The sequence below is a fragment of the Rhopalosiphum padi genome, chromosome 1 (genome assembly GCF_020882245.1).
Source record: "Rhopalosiphum padi isolate XX-2018 chromosome 1, ASM2088224v1, whole genome shotgun sequence".
Lineage (NCBI taxonomy): Eukaryota > Metazoa > Arthropoda > Insecta > Hemiptera > Aphididae > Rhopalosiphum > Rhopalosiphum padi.
The window spans coordinates 39,424,191-39,450,671 of NC_083597.1; the positions used below are offsets into that span (position 1 = coordinate 39,424,191).

Genomic DNA, 26,481 nt, shown 5'->3' on the forward strand with positions numbered 1-26,481 from the left:
TAAACTGTTTATATAAATTCGAATGGCGAATAAATTCTAGGTAAACTAGATAAGAGCTATTCTCAAAAATATATAAACGCGAATGACAAATTAATTCTTAAACTAATTAGGAACTGTTTATAAAAATAACACGCGGGTTGTCAATAGTTTCAAGCAAATAACGTAACTATTTATTATTAATTCAGCCCGAAATTTTTTTTTTTTTTTAATTATTATAAAATGAACTCCATATTCTGTTTTTTATTTGATAATTATTCTGAGCTGTATTGTACGATCAGCTGAAAACATAATTTAATAATTAATTAATATTAAATATAAGAATTAATTAATATTCTCGTACAAATTCTCCAGCTACAATACAAAATAAATAAACCCAGGTGTTCTCAGTATTCGTAATTTTGAAATTATAAGCTTAAAAGTTAAAACTTACCTATGGACTATAATCTATATAGATAAATAGATTTTAAAGACTAACTTATTAACTCGAGAAAAATGTTTCAAAGAAATAAGCTTATATTGTTTAGAATTTGTTGTATAAATTATGCACTTAATTTGAAAAATATGTGTATAGTTTAACGCAATCTTTTATTATGTATATAATATCCAACCTCAATGGCATATCCAAAATTTCTTTAAAAACGTTGGCTGCCACATGCCGCCGGTGATCCAAATCATTTCAGAGCGTAGGGGGCCACACTATTTTTACATAATTTATATTTTAATCGTTTTTTTTCAAATTTATCTACTTTTTGTTGTCTACGCTACGGTAAAAACTATATTTTTCTATCTCATAGCCGTATGTTGGGCAGTGGCGTCATTTGAGGGGGGGACAACTTGGGAATTTGTCCTAGTCTAATATTTGCATCAACCTTAAGTCGGCACATTTAAAAATTATAAGAAGTCTTATTTTTAACTACTATAAGGCCATTGTAATAAATCATAATATTGAATATTGATATTTTATAAATAAAGATTTATTCAGTTGCGCAATTATAAATTTGGGTCCCCGGGGAAGTATCAAGTGTTGCCCCATATATTTATAATACCAAAATTTAAAAAAAAAACAGTCATTACTTATAATAAATATAGTTTATTTATGTTATTATAATATGTACAAAACTACAAAGTAGCTATTCAGTTTTTTTTTTGTAGCATCCATCTCAGAAAATGTTTTTATCAGTTCTTTAGTTCCATTTGTCTATTTTCTAATAATATGATAGGTATGTTTTGGCTGTTTTACACTTTCTTCTAACAGTAGTAGTAAAATAAAATTCAAATGTTTTTTATTCAATTTATTTTCAAATACGAATTGTATTTACGAGGTTTGAGGGCCCCGTGGCATTACCTTGGCCTTGCGGCCTTGCCATCCCGTAGTTGCGCCACTGATATACATAAAAACAAATCAGAGATAATTTTTACAGGTATCACTATATCAGAAATGTGTAGAAAGTAATTTGAACTACGTTAAAAAATAACCAAATGTCAATCCACCACAAGCTGGTTGGCCATCTCAATCGAATTTTGTGGTACACGACACCGATTTTCCCGTGAACGTGGATAGGTAGGTATTACACTAAAACGTCTAAAGCCGAAATACATCACCGATATATAGCCGTATTTTAAATTTGTTTATTTTTTCCCTGATTAAATCGGGTTATACAGCTTGTATTATAAGTAAAAATTAATTGATATGATATAATATTAAAATATATTTAATTTGATTATATGATTATCAATTAGAAATTATTATTAATCATAATTTTAATTGGCATTATTAATAATAACTAATATGTAAAAATAAAATATAATGTTTTAAGTTTAAAATACAAAAATGTGCCTAATACATAATTTTATCAATAAATAACAGATAGGCATCTCAGACAAGTATCAATATTTTTTTCTGTAATTATTCCTACTGTAAATTCATAAATTCTTGACTGCCCTACGTTATGTCACAAATAATATGATACGGTACGCCGGTGTTCGGCGACCTATCTTTGAGAAATAATTTATAATGCCAATTATTATGATGGTATCACGTATTTTTATTTCCAAATACTTAAATTAATATAGATGTATGTGGATAAGTATTTTTAATCCGGGCCGTACAGCCGGCTTGAGTAAGCAAGCCGTGACGGGCGGTATCGGACCTATAGAGGTGCGACTATAATACAATTTATTAGGGGCTCATATTATATACAATTATTTACAATAAATTGGGATGAGCTCGCAATACCTTCCCGCGGTCTTATATAAGTCACGGCTCAGAGCGAACGCCTGAATAGGCGCGCCGGGAGGGCTCTGCCTGTGTTAATAGTCCTGAGAAGGACTTTTTTATGGTCAATCGCAATGGCAGTTCGATTGAGGGAATTGGGGCAAAACTGCCGCAAACACGAGGGACTCTGCGTGACCGATGGCCAGAGTGGTGACACCGCGTATAAAGCCGCTGGTAGTCGACCGTTCTGCCGGAGGTGCGACTGGTGTCGAGGTGTGCCGGCGGTAGTTGTCTAATTGATCAACTACGGTGTTGTCGTCGATCGTAGCCTCTGTTTAGGTCTGATCTTCGCCGCAACGTTCTCGGATTTGTTTTACCGCCGTCTTCGCCGCTGGAATGGTCGTTCACTAGTGAGTTCGCCGCCTCGTATTCACGAGTGTTTTACTGAGTCTGGAGTCTTCAATTCTTCAATTTCCGATTATTGAATTCTTGATTATGTTCAGTTCGGAGAGTGGATGAAGAGTGAGTCGGACGTTAGTCCGTCTGAATGCATCCGTATATATATTGGCTACCGTACCGAAGCGTAAACCTCCTATCCGGGCGGCCGATTTGCTGCCTGTACGGTTTCTTGTTCAGCCGGTATTTGTCCTACAAAGGTCAAATTGGTATCACTGGGACGGGGATGATCTACTGTATCCATAAATGTCTTTCATTTACTTGTTGTTTACATTGGTGCCCGGTAATCGCCTTTTAAAGTGGTGCCTGTCTCTGATTGGTCGACGTGGTGTTGTGCTATATGTTGCCTATCTACACGTAATACGCAAATGTTCTATGCTATGTGTTGGCACTGAAAATGGCCGTTTTCGTGGATCCGTAGGTACTCCGTTACAAATATTTCTGTATTTTAGTAAAGTACGATTAACTTACAAAAAGGCGAGTGAAGCGGTTACTTATTCTATATTTTATATTAATGAAAACAATGTAAATAATATTAATATACTATATAGGTACTTAGTTGTATGTAGGTACTAAGAAAGAATATTATTCTAAATAAACCGAAAACATTGCTTTCCAAGCACAAAGTTAATTTAATACATCAAGGAATTTAAAATGTAACTTTTATTTAGCACTTTCTTGCGTTTTTAAGACTTGATTCTTAGAGCATTTTTTGTGCGTTTTTTATGTTTTTAAGTCATTTTTATAAAGGAATTGATGAAATTCGATAAACATTTAGTAGCACCTGATTATATAGTGCTATTATGAAACACAAGGTAAAAGTATAACCAATGTATCTATCTAAATTGTATACCTATTCATTTTTTGGAAATAATTATCAGAGTAAAAATAAGATAGAACTAGAAGATGACGAAAATGATACGAATAATTAACACCTAAGAATAAAAATATATACCTATAATTATACAAATTTTTTCAATGTTAAAAATAATATCAAGAGTATTTTTTAAGGTATTTTTCTTGTTTTTAGAGCATTTAAATCCGTTTCCTACTGATGATACTATCGTGATTCCCATAAATAAGGCATCAACTGTTACCATGGTAGTTAAAATCTGTCGACGAAATTCAAAATGTATTCATTGGAAATATTGGAATATTGATTTATTCGATAGTTCGATGACGTTAAATATAGAATGCAAAACAATACGTATTATAGAACAGTTAATCTCTTTTGGTTGAGTCACTTACAAATTTTGTTCCCACAAGACCACACCATACATTATACAGAGGCGTAGCCAGAATTTTTTTATGGGGAGGGCTAAATACTTTTAACTTGAATTATTGAAAATCAAAAATAAAACAAAAATACTGATTACATATTAACGTTGATTTGCTGTTAACGTATTTACTATTTTAAATAATTAAAATTTGTAAGACAATTTCCATATTTAAATTTAAATATTGCAAAACAATATAAAAAATACGGCCAATGGGGGAGGCTATAGCCCCTTTAGCCCCCCCCCCCCCTTGGCTACGCCACTGACACTATACAACGAACGTAGGGAAAATGCAATAGCGGTAAACATTTGAAAATACGAACGTCTGTAACGTTTCCATATAGGTTGAAATTCGTAAGCGATAGGTGCGGTATATTAGCTAACCGCGGTATATGATATAAAGTTTTTTTTTTTGTTCATATTTAAAATAATATATTTTATTTTTAAATGTCGTTTCTAACTTCTAACTCGTCACTCGTATGTGTTCTTGGTACTGTACATGGTCTTAGAAGATCTTCTAAGACCGTGGTACTGTATAATATTACTTATAGTACGATATCGTTATATTATCAATTGGCGATTCGCATTTGCCGCCAAAATGCATTGTTAGCATTCCGATATTATTCAATATTCATTATCCCAATAGGTTACAGGTAGTAGTTATATATATTGGATTTGGTTAATTTTTCTGTCCTACAAAGATATGCTACCTGCACTTATATAATCTATAGTACACTTTGTATTTTGTTTTTTGTAGTATGTTACATGTAGAAGGTAGATGAACATAATTCGTGAAATGAGTTTTTCGTGCCAGTTTCTTTTTGTTCACCTACTGCGACAATTGAGTATTAACATCTAAACGCGTCGTGTACACTATTTTTCTCTAGTTTTCCATAAATTGTACCGCACTCGGTCATCGTTAGCGAATTCCCTCGTGTTATTAGTCGTTATATATTTTTGACTTTTGTACTTAGTGAACCATTAATATGTCCAAAAATACGCTGTTCAATTACTTTACCAGGTCACCTAGCTCTGGAGCTCCTAAAACGAATGGATCACCTAAGCCCGACGGTGTCATGTCGTCGAAGACTCCGTCAAAACGTCAGTTATCGATTAATAATAAGGGTGATTCTGTCACTCCTAAGAGGACACCAAAATCTGCAGTAAACGGAAGTTCTGGAAAAAAAACCATCAGCAATGGTGCTAGTACGAAGAAAACTACTGAAAAAAGAAAACCTAAACCGCATGGTAATAATAATATAAATACTAAGAAGTATTTATAGTAGTTGAGAGTTTCAGAAAAAAATATTCATTAATATTCGAGTTCAAATTACTCTATAAGTATATATTTTTACATAAATATACAAAATAATTTTTCATACAGTAATAATAATGTTTATTCAGTATCTGCCTAATATGGCTGCTAGGCCACAAATGGAAACTACTGGCTTTTTTGAGCTTGTAGATATAGGTTATCATTGAAATATTTCATCAATGTATCCTAAAACCAGTCTTATACTAATCTACTCGAGTAAAAGTATTCAAATACATTTTAGGTACTTACTCGAGTATCTATTTAAATACTTTTGATTTAAGTAATTGAACAAAATGTTTTAATACATTCTTAAAATATCTGCACCTACCTTTTTAAATAATGTACTAATTTTCAAAAAAAATTTAGTTTGTAAATTTTTATTTTTTTATTCTTATACATGAACATTTTTAAAAAAACTTTTCCATTGATTTAGGATGTAAAAAACATATTTAAAACCATGGTATTTCCGGGTTATCTCAATTACCCAAATATTTCCAAAACTACATTCTATAATCATCCTAGTTATATCGACTACCTTGTATACCTAGTGAGTCTAGTAACAAATAATAAAATCATGAATCTATTTTTAATTTTACAGCCCTGCTTTGTAATTTGTACCTATCATCAATTAAATTTGATTTTATACAATTTACTATCCACATAATATATTGCGATTAGATCATTAACCATTTATTTTATCAGTCAGTTGACAGTTGTTTATTGGGTATCTTTTGTCCGTAGTAGTTGTCTGCTATATCATTAATTAGAATCTATCTAACAAATATTTTTTGAGAACATGAATTAATTTAATTTGCCATTGTCAGAATAGGAAGCTGTCTAACTTTTTTAAGAACATGAAGTGTTGAAAATTATATGAATTATAAATAATTTTTACCTAATACCTATACTTAATATCTATTATATTTTTTATTTAAATATTTTGGTAGTCAATATACCCCAAAAGTACCAAAACCACTGAAGTGTCTAAAATGCTTATTTTTTTTTTTATAAATAATTTTTGACATAGTATTCAAATATGTATTTTTAATACTTGGCAAAATAAGTATCTGCATCTATACTTGAATACTTTGATTGCCTAAAACTATTTATGTTAATGTCTGTAGATAAATATGTGGTCATTGTCATTCAAGAACTAATAGCAAATATTATAAATACAATTTACAAAATGCTCATTTAAAGAATATAATGTATAATTATTTTTATTCATTATGATATCAATATTATGCACTTAATTTTATTTTATTTTACAACTGTATGAGTTTTTGTAAGAAAAGTATTATTATTATTATACTTAGTAAATTAAATATATATTTAAGTACTTATCTACTTGTAGATAATATTTTTATTAATAAAATAATTATGTATTTAAAATTGATTAATCAGATTATATTACAATGAAGTTTTTCAAAGCCTTTGTATTTTGAAATATGGGACTGCTTTAACATTAATTCTTTTAAATCATCTACATGTATTACAATTATACAACATTAGTATAGGAAATGGTTTCATTACTTGTATGATTTGTCATCATTTTTATGATAATATTGAACTTTATCCATAATAGTTGTTAATTAGAGTATTATTTAGCCCAAATATAACTTTTTTGTAGTGTTTGTAATTGTGTATTTTTTTTATGCAAATAACAAATTTAAAGATATAATAAATAACCTATAATATATTGATAAATGTATGCTATTTATTTTTTTATTGTTTTTAGATGAATCTATGGAAGAAAATGAAGAAAATGAAGAGTTGCCTATGAAAAAACGCCGTAGGCTTGCATTAGAAGATTTGAGCGGTGATGAAGAAGATTCTGGTGATGAATATAAGCCAGGTATTTGTTTTAAATAAATTAAATATGGATGAATAGTGTGACATCACATACGTTATTAATCCTTATCAAAATTTCATTTTGGATCCAAACATAATAAAATACACATTTAAAATGTATATAAAATAAAATAAGTTTGTAAATTATAGTCTTTTAAAACAGCTAAATCTATTAAATCTTTTCACAAAAGACAAATGCAAAATAAAAAAATGCTTTAAACTGTTTTAAATTGTTTTAACAAACAAAATTAAATTAATAATTTATTTTCTATACATTAGGCATCTTAGTTTGTTTGGATCCGAATGATCCAATTTATAAAATTTATGACCATGACGTAGGCACTATTCCAGCGTATTGATCCAAGTTCTCAGATTTAATTTAAGTCGTGTATATTATTAGTATTTTTTTTTTTTTTTTTAGATAAGAAGTCTTTAGATGAATCAGAATCTGAAGAAAGTCCTGAACCATCTGACAGTGATTCATTTATTGATGATGAATCAGATGTAGAAGTATCCCCCGTCAAAGTATATCATAATATTTTTGAACTATAATCACTGTTTAACAATAATACATTCTTAACTATTTAGAAAAAAAGTGGGAAAAATACAAAATCTGTTGGAAAATCTAAATCCTCCAAATTTAATAAATCATATACCCCTGCTGTGGACAAATCTATCAAAGAAGTAAAATAATTATTTTTATGATTTTTATCTTATACTTAAATACTAAACTAATATTGCATATAATTAAAAAATATATATACATATATTGATTATAGGTAACCAAAGGTAATGGAGTTGATCATGACAATTGGCCTCATTTAAAACTTGAGTTTTTGAAACCAGAAAAAATCAGAGATGCTAATAAAAAATCACCATCTGATCCTAACTATAATCCTCGAACATTATATGTACCAGAAGATTTTAAACTGACATTGACTCCAGTAAATATACTTTTTAAATACATTATCAAATAATTTCTACATAACTATATTTATATATATTAAATTTATTTATATTAGGGTGTTCGTCAGTGGTGGGAGTTAAAAGCACAACATTTTGACTGTATATTATTTTTTAAAGTGGGAAAATTTTATGAAATGTATCATATGGATGCTGTAACAACTGCTAAAGAACTTAATCTTTTATACATGAAGGTATATATACATAGTTAATCTATTGTATTCTGTGTTAATTATTTATTATAAGTCATAGTTAAGTTATAATTAGTTTATATTTGATGAAAATTTGAAATCTTTTAAATACTTACTAAATACATATTTCTAAGATATACAGGGTGATTCTTTTATCATAAAACACTCATTATTTAAAAAAATATTCATGTTTTTGAAAACATTTTTTTACATAGTTTCAAGTTGTTAAAAAAACAATGTTTTTATTAAAAAAAAATTATATTTTTAAATATTTTTTTAAGTTTTTTACTTTATTGAATGACAACATAGTTTTAGTTTCATGTTCCAAAGCAGAATTATTTCTGAGTATTTTGATATATATATATATCAAATTTAGGGTGAGTAGCTTATGAGTTATAACTTTATAAGTATTTAAAGCTTTTGATATGCGTAGTGGAGTGGTACGGGTTAACCCCGCAAAATGTTTGTCCACTACTCCGCTTGTCATAACTTTAAATACGTATAACTTATAAACTTCTCGCCCTAAATTCGATTCTTATGTATCAAAATACTTAGAAAATTATTCTACTTTGGAATATGAAATTAAAACTATGTTGTCATTCAAAAAAATATAAGGTTAAAAAATATTTAAAAATATAATTTTTTAAAAAACTTAAAACTATGTAAAAAAATATTTTCAAATACACGAATACTTTTTGAAATAATGAGTAAATAATAGTGTTTTATCATAAAAGAATCACTCTGTATTGCTTAAAAGGATTTCACACATACATGTCTTGTCCCTGTTTTACAATATTACAATATGATAAATGTACGTTAATCAAAATCCAATTTTGTGTATTTAACTTTTATAAAGAATGAATTAACCTATTATCAAACTTAAAGGTAAGAATATTATATTATTATTTATGCTTTTACTATATTTTATATACTTTTAATTTGCTCAAAAATTAAAATATTTTAAAAACGGACCAATAACCACATACTGTATTCTTAACTTAAGTTTGATAATATACCAATTCACTATTTTATTAACTTAACCAATTTTATTCTATTGAACACACATTTGGTACATTGTAAAATTTTAAGACTGAGGCAACACATATGAGTATGATGAACTTATGTCCTCTTAAGAGGTTGTTACATTTAGGTTTACCTTTCAATAACTCTGTGACATAAAATATAGAAAAAAGTTCTCCAATATTACTTTTACATAGAATATTAATGAAACTAACTATATTACTAATTAGAATATAATCATATTTTCTCTTATAAAAATATTAAATCTTTTCATCTTAAGTTTTTGGATATACTTTTGAATATTAATGCATTTAGGGAGACTTTGCTCATGTTGGATTTCCAGAAACTGCTTACGGTCGTTTTTCAGCAATTTTAGTAGAAAAAGGTTATACTGTTGCTCGTATAGAACAGACTGAAACACCGGATATGATGACGGAAAGATGTAAAAGTTGTAAGTTATTAAATTGTATTATAATTTATAATATTTTATAGTAAATAATTGTATTTTTAGTAAAAAGGAGTACTAAATTTGATAAAGTTGTACGGCGTGAAATATGTCGTATTACAACCAAAGGTACCAGAACTTTTGGTATAATTGATGGTGAAACAAATGATGCTGAAAATTCATTTTTGATAGCTGTATCTGAAAAAGTATTTATTTATATTTTAATTTAATTTTTTACTTAAACATTATTTTTATTCATTATTTAGGAAATGAGTAGTTCGACTTCTTTGTACGGTGTGTGCTTCATTGATACATCTATTGGTCTCTTTCATCTTGGGCAATTCGAAGATGACTGTCATTGCTCCCGCTTAAGAACTTTGTGTGCTCATTATCCCCCAGTACAAGTAAACTTTTTATTTTGTTTATAGTTTATACTGTATTCTGTATTTATTAGTATTTATATTACAAACCTATGCTAATAAGATAACCCTATTTATTCTAGTATTTAAACAAGATTTAATATTAAAATAATTTTTAATATCGTCTGCTGTGACATAGTAATAATATATTCTATGAATATTTATTATTTAATATTACTTTAAATACATAATGCATTATTTTTTTATGTTTTAACTTAATACATTTTATATGAAAATCAACAATAATTGTCCTTTCTCATAAATATTTATATATATATATATTATCAAGATAATTTTAAATATAAATGATATTTGGTGTATTGATATTCACGATGATTAAATGTATTATTTAGGTCAAATTTATCATTTAAATAGTATTTGAGCTGACAATTATTAAAAGAAAGTTAGATAGAGGAAAATAAAAAAATATGACTCAAGTTAAGAAATGTACACTATTCAATTCAAAATATTAATTAATTAATTAATTAATTAGATACATTTAAATCTTAATTTTGTAGTTGTGAGGCAATTATGCAAACAACAACAAAAAAAAAAAATAATAATATCAAACCAACATTTATAACAAAATTACTATCACCAATTAATAATAAACAATATACATTATACATGCCTAACTACCTTAATAATTTTTTTTTAGGTTTTATTTGAACGTAATAAATTGACAGTGCGTACCAAAAAAGTTATTGATACTATGCTCTCTAGTGCTGTTAAAGATGCACTCATCCCTGACATAGAATTTTGGTCATCGTCAAAAACTTTGATTACTTTAGCTGAAGGAGACTACTTTAAAAATAATGATAATGTGGTATATCCAGAAAAATTAAAAACATTTTTAGGCAGTGGTAAATATTATTATTTAAAATACACTGTATTCTTTTTTAGAATTATAATGATAAACAAAATATAACTTTATTTAGTAGATGTCACACCTGCATGCGTTTGTTTTCTCTGATTGCAGACATATTGCCATTTTGTGTTTAACAGTTTCAATTTTGTTTAAGTATTCTTTAATAAGCTTAGTATAGAGTGTATAAAGTAGACTTATTATAAAATTTAAAAATTAAGATCATGAGCTATTTTTTTCATGGGTTTTATGGTACTTCAATTTTTGTGCAGGTTATGAGGATGTCAAATATTACAATTTAAAAATTTCCATAGCTCACTTAAAAATAAAAATATTATAAAATAAAAAAAACTAGGACTAAACAGTGTTTTTTAAATACTGATAATAAGTCAATTCACTGTAGTATAAAATCTTATACAAAATTGGAACTGCAGAACATAAACTTGTTATCATATGTTTGTAGAAGTACAACATATGCAATTATAATTAAGAATAATAATAATAAAGAACCTATTTAAATTTTAATTTATTTCAGACTCTGACTTACAATTAAATGCTAATGATGAATCTGAGTTTGGTATTCGTAGTTTGGGTGCTGTTGTATGGTATTTAAAGCGATGTAAAATGGATTTCCAACTTTTGTCCAGAGGAAGATTTGACATATATAAGCCAGTTGATGTTGAATCTGTTGAATTATCCAATCAAAATAATATAAACAGCAAACATATGGTAACTAAAATTTAAGTTAATAACACTTGTTTCATATGCTTTTAATTATGGTTGCGTAGATTCTTAACCATCTTATTATTTCATATTTATCACTAAATTATTAAATTAATGAAACTTATTCCAAATTAGGTTTGAGATTGAGTGTTTTAGCTTATAAACTAAAATATCTGGTATTGTATTTTTTTTTTTTTTTTTTTATATATAGTGTTGTTTGGATAATAAATAAATACTTTGTTTAATTTGATTTAATTTATTATTGAATTTGACCATTTGTTTTTAGATACTTGATGCTATAACACTTAAAAATCTGCATATATTAGAAAACTCTGCAGGTTCAAATACAGGAACATTACTTAACAAGTTAAATCATTGCTCTACACCATTTGGAAAACGGTATATTTATTATTTTTTGTATAAATTAAATTTAATATTGTGTAATTAATAACTTGCAATAATATTTCTTAGATTACTATACCAGTGGTTATGTAATCCATTAACAACAATATCCAGTATTGAAGCTAGACAAAATGCAATATCTTCTTTAATTGTTATTCCTGATTTAATGCACGAAATACGATCAGAATTGGCTAGTTTACCAGATTTAGAACGTCTATTTTCCAGGCAAATTAAAATTAAACAGTAAACATATATTTTATCGCATACTTATTGATTATTATTTTAGGATTTACTCTCAGAGTAGTAATGGAGTTGAATCAAACCATGCAGAAACTAGAGCAATATACTTTGAAGAGAAGACTTATTCAAAAAGGAAAATAATTGATTTCATATCAATTTTGAAAGGTTTTAGGACAAGTGTTCATATAATGGAAAAATTTCAAAGTAATTTTAACAAACTAAAATTTATACTTGATTATTAATTTATGCAATACTTATTGTTATAGAAGCTGATATCAAAAAAGAAAGTTCAGAATCCAATTTATTAACTGCTATTTGCAATTATCCTAACAACTCTACACCTGGAGTATTTCCTTATTTAACTGAACTTCTTGATAATTTTGAGGTAACTTGAAGAATTTCATAGTAACTGTTTTATTTATTAGAACATTCATTTAACGTTAATTATCTATTAACTATTACTCAAAAAATGTTAATCTGTATTATTTTTATGTAATCATTAAAATTCTACTTTGTCTATAGAATTCATTTGATCATGATGAAGCTATGAAACATGGTCGTATTTTTCCCGAACCAGGAATGGATGATCAGTATGACAGAGTTTTGGAAAAAATTAAAGAAGTTGATGTTGAGTTAAAATCTTACTTAAAAGAACAGTGCAAACACTTTGGGTGTAATGTAAGTAATTTGTAACTATTTTAAATATAATTGTTTTAATTTTTTTACTGAATTCTGAAGGTGACTTACTTTGGATCTGATAAAAAAAGGTATCAGTTGGAAGTACCTGACGCTGCATCAAAAAGAGCTGGGGAAGGATATGAACTTCAAAACCAAAGAAAAGGATTCAAAAGATTCACAACAAGTCGTACAAAAGTTAGTTACTTAAATTATTTTTATATATGGTATTTAACGATATTTATTGTCCAGGAACTTTTGGAAAAAATGATGAGTTATGAACAAGAAAAAATAGATGTATTGAAAGATCTCAGAGAAAGAGTGTTTTCACGATTTTGTGACAAGTTTGAGGAATGGAATAATGCCATCCAATGTTTGGCTACACTAGATGTATTCATGTCATTAGCAGAATATTGCCGGTGTGAAGAAGAAATTATGTGTATTCCTAAATTTATTCCAGCTATTGTTGGTAAAAAGGTTTGTATTATAAATTATAATTGTAATATTGAATCTGTATTGAAAACGTTGAAATTGTTCTTCATTATTATACTCAAAGTTTTATTAATCTTAATGTAATTTTTTTATTCTCTTTGAATTTAGTTATCATTATTCGACTGTTTGATTTAAATATGTATAAAAATAGTTATTGTGTACAATTCAAAAATTAAGATTTGTGTGAATGCTGTTTGTTTAATATTTAGCCATTAGTTAAACTCGTTGAAGGACGTTATCCATGCGGTTCTGGTGGCGAGAGTTTCATTCCGAACGACACAATCATAGGGAAAGAAGATGATGAAACATGGAATTCTAGTTTGATATTAGTTACAGGTCCTAACATGGGAGGCAAGTCTACATTGATGAGGCAGCTTGGTATTATCTCTGTTATGGCACATATGGTAAGAAGCACACTCGTGGCTTGATCATTAATTATAATAATTTTTTTTTCCATTATTTAATGTTATTTATTATACAAAAAAAAAAATCATAATATGTATTAAGAAAATAAAATTTCAAATAGATAGTCATATTAATTCAAATCATCAACAATTTTGTGGTATAATATGTATAATAAGTTATAAATATTATAGCTAATACTTTAAACAGTTTGCTTTAAATATCCATTATGGTTGTTTTTATTCTTGATTAATGACTTATAAAATATTATGTAAGAAAACTAATCGAAAACAAATTAAAATATTCAACTGATTTTACTGTGTCTTAACTGATATCTGTTTAAGTTGTATAATATATTGATAATTTAGATAAAAAAAATTATTTTATTTAATAGGGTTGTCATGTGCCTGCAAAAAGTCTTGTTCTCAATCCAATTGACAGGATATTCACGAGGATCGGTGCCAATGACAATATAATAGCAGGAGAGTCAACATTCTTTGTTGAATTGTGTGAGACATCGGCTATACTTCATCACGCCAGCCGGTTTTCATTAGTCTTAGTTGATGAACTGGGTTAGTTATTTATTTTAAATAATTATGAACTTATTAAGCAATGGGACTTTTTGGCATGTTCAAACTTGCTGCCTTTTTAAGACAGGTCCATGCATACCTTTATTACAACATATCCAATAATGTTTTGTACTATTAAATTTAAATTTGTCAAATATGTATATAAAATCATCTTGCACTAAATTTTCACAACCATAATTTATAAATTGGAAATTTTATAAATACCAATTATGTAATAACAACTTGTGTTCTGTGACAATCTGTCAGGTTATACAACAACCAAGTGTTATATCTCTTATTGATTTATCTTAATAATTACTTAACCTAGAGTATAGGTTCTTAAGCTCTTCTGTGCCATGGACCCCTTTAAAGTAGAAAATTGTAGAAAATCAACAAATTTATTTTATAACATAACATTATTCAATATTTCTTTGATAATGATAAGGAATAAGTAAATAATATATCTATATAAGGATATCCAACCTCTAATAAATACCAATTCATATGACCATCCACCCACTACGCTGCTGCACGGACCTATCAAGAAAAGACAGCAAGTTTGAACATTTAAAAACCACACCGATTTATCAAATAGTTTCATTACACTTTAATTTCATTAGTTATCTCATTATTACTATATATAAAAAAATATTTTATGTTTTATTATATAGGCAGAGGAACATCAACTTATGATGGGACTGCAATCGCCTCTGCTGTTGTCACTGAACTAGTACAAAAACAATGCCGTACATTATTTTCTACCCATTACCACTCGTTAGTCGAAGATTTCAAGGCTAACCCTTTAGTTGCACTTGGTCACATGGTATAAATTCTTATTAATATATTTATAATATATGAACTGATGAGAATTAATACCTATTTAATTTTTTTTTTTTTTCATTCCAGGCATGCATGGTAGAAGATGACGAAACAAATGAAATGGATAGAGAACAAACTCAAGAGACAATTACTTTCTTGTATAAGTTTGCAAATGGAGCTTGCCCTAAATCATATGGTTTTAACGCTGCTCGTTTGGCTGGCATGCCTGCTGACATCATAAAAACTGGTTTACGTAGGTCTAAAGAATTTGAAACTGCGGCTAAACGCCGAATACTATTTAAAACGTTGTTTTCATCCAACGATATATCTGTTGTGAAAAAAGCTGTTTTAGCACTATGATTTACGTAGTAAGTTCCTCTAACAATATAATTACTTTCAGACCGCATTGTTATTAAGATTTATTCCTTTTTATGTTTAAGTATTCATATTTTTTTTTGTCAAATTTCACTTATTATACAAAACTGAATTATTATTTTTTATTATAAAAAAAAAGTACAAAACATTTAATAAATTATAAGACTTTGTTCCTATGTTTTGGTTATTTATTAAAATGCATTAATAAGTATTCTAGTTTAATGATCTTGCCGATTGGGTCCAGGACATTCTTCCATCAAATCACTCTCATCGTTAAACACTATTCCACAGTAAACACAGTAGTTGTAAGTACGCCTCAAATAAAAATTTAAAATTTCCAACTGTTCATTTAATGACATTAAATCTTCTGCTTCTTCTACTTCTTCTTGCTTTGGTTTATCTGTTTCAACGTCAGAACTTTCCACAGGCCAAAAGAACTTTTCAGACGGTTCTAGTATATCCTTTAATATAAAATATTTTATCATATTATAACCGGAAAAAAAAAACTTAAAAAAACTATATAATTATATAACTTAAAATTGTTATTTAAGATTTTACAAGTAATAAAATAATGACAAATTATTAAAAAATAATAAATAATTAACAATTTATGGTACATATTTCTAAATAAAAATATGAAACATAAAAGTTAAATATTTGTCCATGTCACTGTCTTTTAAAAACCGGTAGATGGATATTTTTTTGATATCCAAAAATGTCAAGCTAAAATTGTTTTAAATGTAAATTATATTTAATTCATAAGAAACAAATAATTTTTAAAACCTACGTTGTATTAAATATATTTTTAATTATATACAATTTATCTAAGGAGAAATTTGTGATATGTATAATCTCAACAATTATGACTTGTAGCATGTCATACGCATACCTGATCTAAATCCATTTGGCGGCATACTCGTTGGCATCTATATAAATCTGAACGATCTAATTTTTCAGAAGCTTCCTGAGCCCTTCTTTCTCTATACTCACATACACTGGGCTCAGCTGAAAGCCTACTGAGTATTATTTTTTTTTTCATTTCTCTAACTTGTTTTAATGCGGCTTCTCGACCCAATCCTTTGCGGTCAGTTTTTAACACAATACCAATGGGTTCTACTATTCCAGAATCTACCATAATACAACAAATGTAAATTATAATGCAAATGGTTTCAAACAATTCCAGCAGAAACACTAACTATTTTTGCCAATTCCCAATCCAGGTTTGTAACCCATTTTTTGTAACAGTGAAAAACCTTTGTTGGTACTATCAATGGCCTTTTCTAGTCCTTCCTGACGCTGCTGCTCTTCCAATGCCTTTGCTCCAGTAGCCTTGTTTGTCAATTGGCATTCCTTTCTCTTTTTCATCTGATTGTGAAGTCGTTGCTGTTCATGCGTCAACAACAGGCCGGGTCGAACATCTTTTACAGTCCTAACAGATCCATACAAATAGTGACTAATAGCAAAACAAGTGTTTGAATGCGAAAATTCGTAAAAAAAAAAACGTGTAAGACATTTGTTATAATAGGCCCCACATACTAACAATTCTCAACGGAAAAGGAAATTGCTTTAAGTTTAAAAAGTTGAACTAAGAAAATATTTTTATTGAAGTCCAAATATTTGATTTAATTCATAGGATAGATTTGGATCCATTATATACCTGCGTTGTTGTCCCCCCCCCTCATTAGTGTTCTCACAATATCTATGATTTATATAATTTCTGTAATAATAAAATTATTCATATTTTTATATCTACTTTTGATTTTTAAAATCAAGTCAAACAAATGTTGAACCTTCGTACGCAAAAACCATATTACCTAAAGTACGATTATTTGTAAATTTGAGTTTTATATTTTTCCAGTATTGATAGTAATATAGTAATATATAGTATATATAGTAATATTGTATAGTAATATTGATAATGAATCTATTATAGTTATTAACACATAGTAGCACTAAATAGTCAAAATGAATTAAAACCTTTGACATATGTTAATATGGTACTGTGTGTTCCTCCCTCGTTATAAATTTTAATCTATAGATTATCAGAGCACGTAGCAACTAGCAATGGGTACAAACTCAGTGTTGAGGAAAGCGTCGGACATGTAGTCATCTTCTTCATTGTCTGTGGTGGCCATATCCACTGATGTTTTGATATACTCGCGTATCTATGTACCGGTTCACTATTTAACTAAATATAAATCGTCTCTAAAGTATTCCACCTATAAATTGACAATAATTACAAGCAATATAACAATGGTCAGTTAGATCAAGGGTTCTCAACTTTTTGAGGTATATGTCTCCTTTCATACTATTTAATAATGTCATGCATCCCCTCACAATAATAACATTGAATTATGTTTAATACCTATATTACATATAAATTTATAGATTTTAATGTTTAATATATACAAATAATACAATATACATCATGTCTTTAATATTAGATATTGGATTAATATAATATATAGATGAAAAAGTTTTTTTAAATATTTAATGAATTTATTTTTAGGAAAAATACATAAATAATCAAAAATAACGTTTTTGTTTTTTTTTTTTAAATGTACGCCCCCCTTCTTCTCCCCAGGTTGAGAACCTTTGAGTTAAAATAGTTAGTTTAACGCACTACTCACCATTTCCCTAGAACAGTCACTTTAATTCAAAAAATATTTATAATAAATATCTTCATTTTTCAAACGCTTGGTTTTTTAACTATATATGATAATATTTATCATTGATAAAGAACAACACTAATCTGAGTGTAAATCTCTTCTATGTTCTGACCATTTGATGACGCTTATAACATCTACAATAATTTTCATCTGGGGGAAGAACTTACCCACAACTATTATCTCTGCACGTTGCACGTGTAAAAAAGTTTAATCACTCGACATTTATTCTGTGTGATTAGTATTATTATTTAATATTTATTAATTATTACTGATATTCGGCCGATCACCACAACAACAATATTATTATTGTCGTACTCGTATAAAATTAACGATTTATTCCTACTTCGAAAACCGAAATGTGAACTCTCGAATTGACAATTATCAACGTTCATCGATTTCATCATTTATCGTATACGAGATTTGTACTTACTGCGTTTTACTCTACCGGCATTGGCCGATGGAAATGTTTTAATTTACAATTGCATCCACCGCAATAACATGCCATAAAACAATTGCCTTTCCGTCTGCTGTTTTGAAAACTATTGTTGTACACGTGAATGTTCGGCGAACCGGAGGAAAGATAGGAAAAAATGGCTTCGCCGGAATCGAAACGAATAAGGTAGTATAATTTCTGACAGACATGTAATGGTTAGTGGTAGTTAAAAGGCACTGATTGATAGACGTTTTTCTTGAAACGCAAGGTTAACAGTGTACTATAATGTTACCACATAAAGGACCTAAGCAATGGCATGATTAATGTAACTTGATTATATTGATTTATATTTATAATCATAATATTTTTTTTAGACTTTCTCCAGACATAGAAAATATAGCAAATGTCAACGAAGTACAAACTAACGTATTTCTCAAAGTACCAATTGGCATATGTTACAAGAAATTTGATGAAATGAGAAGGTAATTATATATGGTCTAATATAAAATATTATATTCATTGGTTTTATTTTGATTTTACTAATAAAATTTGTCCATTTTAGGAATAATCAATTATGTGATATAAAAATTGTTGCGAAAAATGGTGAAGAAATATGGGCTCATAAAGTTGTTCTCGCAGCTAACAGTGAATATTTTAATATTATGTTTAATAGTCAATTCAAAGAATCCAAAGAATTGGAAATCAAAATTCAAGAATTAGAACCATTTGTGTTGAATTTGTTAATAGACTTTATTTATTCATCTGAGTTAGTAGTAAATGAACAAAATGTCCAAGTAAATTAATATTTGTCTTTTAATTTATAAATATAATCTAATATATTTTTTTTTCAAATTTCTTGTAGGAAATTGTAAATGGAATTTGTTTGTTATAATTAGATGAAACAATTCGCAATAAATGTGTTGATTATATTAAATCAAGAATCGATCCCGCCAATTGTTTAGGCATGAAAGAAATGGCTGAATGTTTAGGATTAAGAGATTTTTATTCATTTTGTTTAAGTTATACATTAATTAATTTTAGGTAAGTATACTTTATTAAATATGATAATTATTATTTAACAATATATAATTTAAAGTATAATAGGCTAAATTGCAAAATAAGGAATTTATTTGTTTTATATCGATGTTACTTTTCTATGAACCCATTTTCTGTGCTTTATAAACATTTAAAAAAGTTTCATACATTTTTTATTAACTCTTTCATGACACTAGAGGATTTTAACTTCATTAAAAATCAAATACTTAGAAGGTCATATTAAAATTTTTAATTTTTTTTTTAAATGAAAACAATTTAATATAATAGTAGAATGTTTCAAGGTTCATCAATTAAAATTAATAATTTTTGAATTACAATAAATAACTAAATTTATTTTTTAATGAAAAATCATTATTTTTTAAGTAATGTCCAATTTTGTCTTAATTAAAAATTTCAAACCCTCATTAAAAATATTTGTAGAATTACTCTAATTTTTTTTTCAACTTTCCAAGTAAAATTTATATTGAACATTTTTATAAATGTTCAAACCATCTACAATATAATTTGTGAATTTTCATGTTTTTGACATTGATCTCCTCCCCACAAATACAAATTTGATTAATTTCATTGAAAAAATATTGAAGTGGAAGATTGAAGAATTTTTACTAATCCAAGATAATAATAATAATAAAAAAAAAGAAATAATTGAAAATATATCATTGTAACTCAATACATTCATTGCTCAGGATATAAAAGTTGAATAATTAAATTGTTTAATAAGTATAATACATACAAATTATGAATAACTATAAATAATATTTAATCATTATTAATAAAATTATAATTATTGTTTTACCTATTGTTTTATATTTTATTTCTTATTAAAATTTTCCATTGAAAAGTACTGTTATATTTTTACAGTATTTAAAAATATTTTATAATATTAAACTTAAAATATAATCATTTTACAGTCAAGTATACGCAAATGAAGAGTTTTTACTGATAACTTTTGATCAATTATTACAAGTTATTAAAAGTGAAGATCTCTGTGCAAATGAAGAAAAGGCAAGTACATTATTCTGATATTATATATTTAAGCTGAATATATTTTTCTACGTTTTTTTTTCCTTTCTAAACTACATGATTGTCATGTTGTATTAAACATGAATACAATTTTATATTATAGATAATTATAAATATAGTTCCAATTATAAATAGGTGTATGAATCTGTAATGAAATGGATTAAGTATGACAGAGAAAATCGTAGTAAACATTTAGCAGACTTAATGAAATATGTACGGTTACCAATTATTTCGCAGGAATTTTTTGAGTGTATTGTGGATAAAGAACCTTTTGACATTTAATAACGTTTGTAATTATATAATATTTGTTGTGTATTTTGTTTATTCTATAAAATATAAAATGTTGGTAGGTAGAGCATATTTAGATGAAGCTTATGCTGTCCATACATATGGAACTGAGTTAGAAGCACCAAATTCTATCCGTACTCAATATCATCCAAATTATTCAGAAGTAAAAATTTTAATTTATATTTGTATTTATAATTATTAGTTTTTAGAAAATTATTAACTATGTTTTATATTATATTATTATACAATTACAATATACGTATATAATATATTAAAATAATAAAATGTAATAATATAATTAACAAAAAAAATAATTAATTGTACCTATTATTTGTTTATTATAATAGTTTATAAATTTATAATGAATTTTCTAAAAATTAATAAAATAAATACTATAATTTTAAGTAATAAACAATAAAATTAATTTTAATTTTTACAGTATGTTATAATCACGAGTAAAAGTGGTAGATTTTATCTTCCTCTTTTGTATAATATAATCACAAATCAGTGGAAAACTGTACCAACAATTATTCCGGTAAATATTTATGGTGTAACTGTCATATTCTTGATCCGAACACAAAAAATTGGAGAGAAGTACAAGGAATGCTGAAAACCTGACGAAAATCCAATATTGTTCAGATTTCAGTCGTGTTTATGTGGTACCGTAAATTAGGAATTAATTATTATTAATTATAATTATCTACTTATTCACTTGGTTAATATTATTTGCAGACAGATACTTATAAATTATAATAGTTAATACTATAATATTGAACGTGATAAATGGTTTAAAATGAATTTTATAAATATATGTCGAACTGATTATGCAGTCATTGCTTTTAATGGATTTATATATGCTGTAAGTATATGAATATAATATATATTTTGTGTGTGTTTGTATGTCACATTAACTTACTTAACTTGTATATTTTGTGAAACAAAATTCAATATTTTTATCATCTGAGATTATTATTTATAAATGAAAAAGTATAATCTTCTATTAAAAAATGATTTTATTATCTATTTTATTATAAAGAGTAATAATTCAATTTAAGGTAATTTATATGTATTCAAAAATTGAATTTTTATTAAATTTATATGCTTTTAGGTTGGGAGAAATGTTAACAGCTATGAAGTTTAGTTTGTAGAACAGTTTGATCCAAAATCTAATATTTGGAAAAGTGTGGCACCAATGTTACATGGTAGAGGTGCCCCAACATTTTGTATATTGAACAATTGTATGTATGCTATAGGAGGAAAAAATATCCTAGTAAATAATTGTCTCTAGTGGAAAAGTATGATCCTTCAACTGACTCTTAGGAAGAAGTGACAGAGTTAAATCATAGTAGATCAAATGCAGGTATGTTGAAATTAATTCCAGTATAAAGCTGTTATATTTATATCTGTATAAATTATGAAACAGATGCTGTAGCTGTGAATGGATTAATTTATTTGTTTGGAAATTGTTTAAACTTTAAATGACTCGTAACATGTCACCTGATGCTTGGTTATATACTTATATAATATATAAAATCAATAATATCGATTACAGTATTACCCCATTAGCGCCCAACGTGAACAATGGCAACGTTTATAAACTAAATTCATAAAAAAAATTTCGTATATACTATCGTTGTCGAAATCAAAAATGTTACAAAATAGGTAGGATCAGCGCCCAGCGATGCCATATAGTAACAGCAAATATAGACTAAAAAAAAAAATTCGGGCGCTAATGGGTTTACACGGACAGTGATAGCCATCAGCGTACGTATTATCACAATTGTCGCATTTTTACTTCTCTAAACTAGAAATTAGATCCGAAACCACTCTCAAAGTTGAAAATCAAATCATCTTTCGATTATATATCGTGTACGGGCGTAAGGTGTATATGAAATATATAAAAAAAATCATATAATTGTAAAGGCAATACTAATCATCCATCGTTGATCGTTATACTCAGAATCCAAAAGTTATTTTATTTGTGACCTATGATGGAATGCCAAAATACGCTTACAAACCAAGCTCTGCGTATCGTTTATCTAAACGATGATGAATAATGAATGATGATATTAAACAAATACAAATACCTATGTCATTATTGAAAGTTACTGACAATAACCGACCCAACGTGCAGAATACCATATCCTAACATAGTGCAGTACAAATCGTGAGATCTGAATAAATAAATGTAAGAGATCTGACTTCAGTAGGTACTCCATATTTAATTACGAAAATTGTGTTCGATTTGATATCCATTTGTTAAGTATACCTGCACAGTGTCGCATGATGTCTACAATACATTGATTTTCTGAAATGATAATTTCCTTGACGATTACGGATTATCTATGAGTAACGAGTTCATAAGAATGACGAAACACTCAAACACCAATCTATATTAGACATATAATAATATAATTCAATTTATATTTATAATAATATATTATATTGAATTTAGATATAAAATTGTTATATTGTTATGATACGAGAGCTTTCTAGGTCGTCGCAGACCTAATCAAATTTCATACAATTATCGTTTTAATATACATGTCATATGTGTACATGGAAACCAATTCAAACAGTTATTTAATGACAAGTCATTTTTATCGGGAACCAAATAACTAATTTGTATAGGTACTTTATTTGGCCAATCTAACCTAACGGGAACCAATTCTGTAGTATTACCTAATTTCCTGAAGGCTGAAGTCATCTCATCACCCGACTTCCTAGTGATGTCTATCTAGTACCTATATCATATAATCACACCCACATTTATTTTAATGTCATTATTTAAACATCATTATTTGTAATACCTATAAGGCTATAAATATATATTATACAGATTAATGGAATTATGCGGTTCTTTTGAAAAACCAATTAATTACATTAGACATTAATTAAATTAATTTTGATAAATATTTAAATATTCTTTTTTATTTTACACGTCTTCTGTAAGAAAATATTGAAACTTGTTTGCAATTATTAAAATAGGTACTTACGTCTTAATGGAAATTATATTTATTTGATTAATTATAATGATTGCTATCGAACAACGGAATCATCGACGGCCGAAGGGTAATTATAGGATAATCACATCAGCCGTCGTATGTACCTACATTATAAACCTGCCTACAAAGTATGGTCGTGTGGACGAAAATTATTTGTATTATTATCGCTGTTGAGTATTATAATTCTTATTTGTTAAATCTTCAGCGGCGAGCAATAGACGCGACGATAATTCTTTATTATTAATTTATTGTTTTATTTGATATATATATATACACAGCTATATGCAGTACCTATATGCGGTGATTCAATAGTTAAGTCGACCAAAATATTCTCCCACGACACTTATATTATACATAATACGAAAGCAGAGAGGGAGAGGCTATTGGAAATGGTATTGCTACAAATTACAATACTAATACTACTATAGTTACCACAATATTCAAAAACCACACGTATTGTATAGATATATTAAAGTGTGCGCGCATCACCCCTGGCCAATGGTTGTTGTATAAGGATCCATCTTGATCGACAAATTAATATTACGATAACGTAATAATATTAAAATGAAAGTAATCAATCGATGTGATGACGTGGGCTGCCCATGGAGCAGCGCCGGGTTACCCCACAGGCAAAATAATCAGGTGATTGGGGCGGCACATTTGGCGCACTTAAATAAAAAATAAAATATATTTATAATATTATATTATAATTTGAGACGGCCTAACCTGCTTGTAGGCGGCAAATAGGTTAATCCGCCACTGACATGGAGCCTTATAGAACGGTTGTATCAAGAGCAATAAATATGTTTATTATTTATACTTACATATAAACGAATAAACGCATATTATAATATTATAACGAGACTTACCTACCAAACTATACGTCATAATATATTATGAAATCGCGGAGAAGCGATTATATTTTACGTATTACGGCAAATTCTAAAATTATTAGGTACATAATGTTAGGTAATTATATTATTTTTAACCGCAAACTGGCTCAAACAACAGTGCAATTTATTATTGGATGTGAGTATGTCAGTATCTATGTGTGCCGTGTGGTAAAGTATTAATGTCATTATTTTATCGATTAATGATTATAATTAAAATATATTTCCTATATCTACTATGATAATCATTACCATTAATTATATTAATACAATGTAAGTATTGAACGAGTCAAGTGTATAATATCAATAAAATAATAGGTTAATCGTATGAATAAATAAACATTATATACTTCATATTATAATTTAGTAATATTAATAATTCGCCACAGACAACCTCCTCCGGTACATATAAACGGCAAACCAATACCAAACTCCGAAACAGCCAAATATCTAGGTCTAACCTTCGACAAACGTCTAACATGGGCTAAACACATACACACAACAAAATTAAAATTAAATCAACGACTCTACTCTCTCAGACCTATTCTCGGTAAATTCTCAAAATTATCCCTCAAAACAAAAATTCATATATATAATCTTCTTCTTAAGCCTATCTGGCTCTATGGCATACAGCTCTGGGGCTCGGCAAAAATATCAAATACAAAAAAAATACAAGTGTTTCAATCAAAAATCCTCCGACTCATAACCAATGCTCCTCCTTATATTTCAAACCACACACTTCATACAGATCTTCACATTCCGAAAGTCACTGATACAGCCAAGCTATACTACTCAAAATTTAGGAATCGCCTTCAAAATCACCCTAATCCCCATATAAAAAAGCTATTATCCATCTCCATCCCAGGAAATCCCACCAGGAGACTTAAACGACAATGGCCCCGTGACCTTGTAAAGTAAACATAATATGAATACACCTAAATAATTGTAAATTCAAGTCGAAGTATCTTCACTGGACGGTTTCTTCTCTCAAGACATTCAAGCTATTGCACTTAATTAAACATACATTATGCTTATTGTACTTTTTGTAGTATAGATTGTATAAATTCTAGATTAAAAATAAAAAAAAAAAAAAAAAAATATTAATAATAATATATAGACATGATATCATAAAATCAGTGTACATTAAAATAATCAAACACGTATATATTTAAAAAAAAAATTAATTTTGGCTTATAATATCTGCGTAATGATTTAAATAATTTGTATTAGAATTCAATGAATGTTTGAATATTTGGAATGGACACAATTAATGTAAACGACCTGTCAATATACCTGTATTATACGATTGTAAGTAATTGGATCCAGGTAAATTTTGTAAGTGTGAAACTTTAATTTAGTGTAGTAAAGACGACTAAATTTGATCTGCACACTGACGCAGTAAA

The 26,481-nt window shown here is 27.5% G+C and overlaps 2 protein-coding genes and 1 pseudogene across 3 annotated transcripts; 2 read left to right on the forward strand and 1 right to left on the reverse strand.

Moving 5' to 3' along the window:
• Positions 1 to 4,520: 4,520 nt before the first annotated feature.
• On the forward strand, positions 4,521 to 15,890 carry LOC132924492 (DNA mismatch repair protein Msh6). Its single transcript, XM_060988850.1, has 22 exons — positions 4,521 to 5,196; positions 7,002 to 7,118; positions 7,536 to 7,639; positions 7,703 to 7,798; positions 7,894 to 8,058; positions 8,137 to 8,271; positions 9,604 to 9,739; positions 9,800 to 9,939; positions 10,000 to 10,137; positions 10,811 to 11,015; positions 11,553 to 11,746; positions 12,027 to 12,139; positions 12,212 to 12,367; positions 12,429 to 12,586; positions 12,649 to 12,767; positions 12,905 to 13,060; positions 13,121 to 13,255; positions 13,310 to 13,534; positions 13,759 to 13,953; positions 14,346 to 14,523; positions 15,192 to 15,343; positions 15,427 to 15,890. The coding sequence occupies exons 1-22, from the start codon at positions 4,935 to 4,937 to the stop codon at positions 15,697 to 15,699; spliced, it is 3,552 nt and encodes a 1,183-aa protein (XP_060844833.1). The 5' UTR covers positions 4,521 to 4,934; the 3' UTR covers positions 15,700 to 15,890.
• On the reverse strand, positions 15,730 to 18,461 carry LOC132924499 (G patch domain-containing protein 11). Of its 2 annotated transcripts, XM_060988864.1 has the most exons (5): positions 18,345 to 18,461; positions 17,791 to 17,933; positions 16,911 to 17,143; positions 16,604 to 16,842; positions 15,730 to 16,175 (listed from the first exon to the last, which is right to left on the reverse strand). In XM_060988864.1, the coding sequence occupies exons 2-5, from the start codon at positions 17,847 to 17,849 to the stop codon at positions 15,933 to 15,935; spliced, it is 774 nt and encodes a 257-aa protein (XP_060844847.1). In that variant the 5' UTR covers positions 17,850 to 17,933; positions 18,345 to 18,461; the 3' UTR covers positions 15,730 to 15,932. The 2 variants fall into 2 exon arrangements, with proteins under 2 accessions (XP_060844847.1, XP_060844855.1); XM_060988872.1 differs by lacking the exon at positions 18,345 to 18,461 and having other exon boundaries at positions 17,692 to 17,823.
• Positions 18,462 to 18,555: 94 nt separating this feature from the next.
• LOC132925709 (kelch-like protein diablo) lies at positions 18,556 to 26,150 on the forward strand (annotated as a pseudogene).
• Positions 26,151 to 26,481: the final 331 nt, after the last annotated feature.

Bases quoted from the DNA above. Each gene is read 5' to 3' on its own strand.
- LOC132924499 (XM_060988864.1), bottom strand. From the start codon at position 17,849: ATGGCCACCACAGACAATGAAGAAGATGACTACATGTCCGACGCTTTC. The intron at 17,144-17,790 runs GTTTGTACCCAT...TGGATCTGTTAG, and splicing joins GACGCTTTCCTCAACACTGA to GACTGTAAAAGATGTTCGAC. The intron at 16,843-16,910 runs GTTAGTGTTTCT...GTATTATGGTAG, and splicing joins ATTGGGAATTGGCAAAAATA to ATTCTGGAATAGTAGAACCC.
- LOC132924492 (XM_060988850.1), top strand. From the start codon at position 4,935: ATGTCCAAAAATACGCTGTTCAATTACTTTACCAGGTCACCTAGCTCT. The intron at 7,640-7,702 runs GTATATCATAAT...TTAACTATTTAG, and splicing joins TAGAAGTATCCCCCGTCAAA to AAAAAAAGTGGGAAAAATAC. The intron at 13,061-13,120 runs GTAAGTAATTTG...TGAATTCTGAAG, and splicing joins GCAAACACTTTGGGTGTAAT to GTGACTTACTTTGGATCTGA.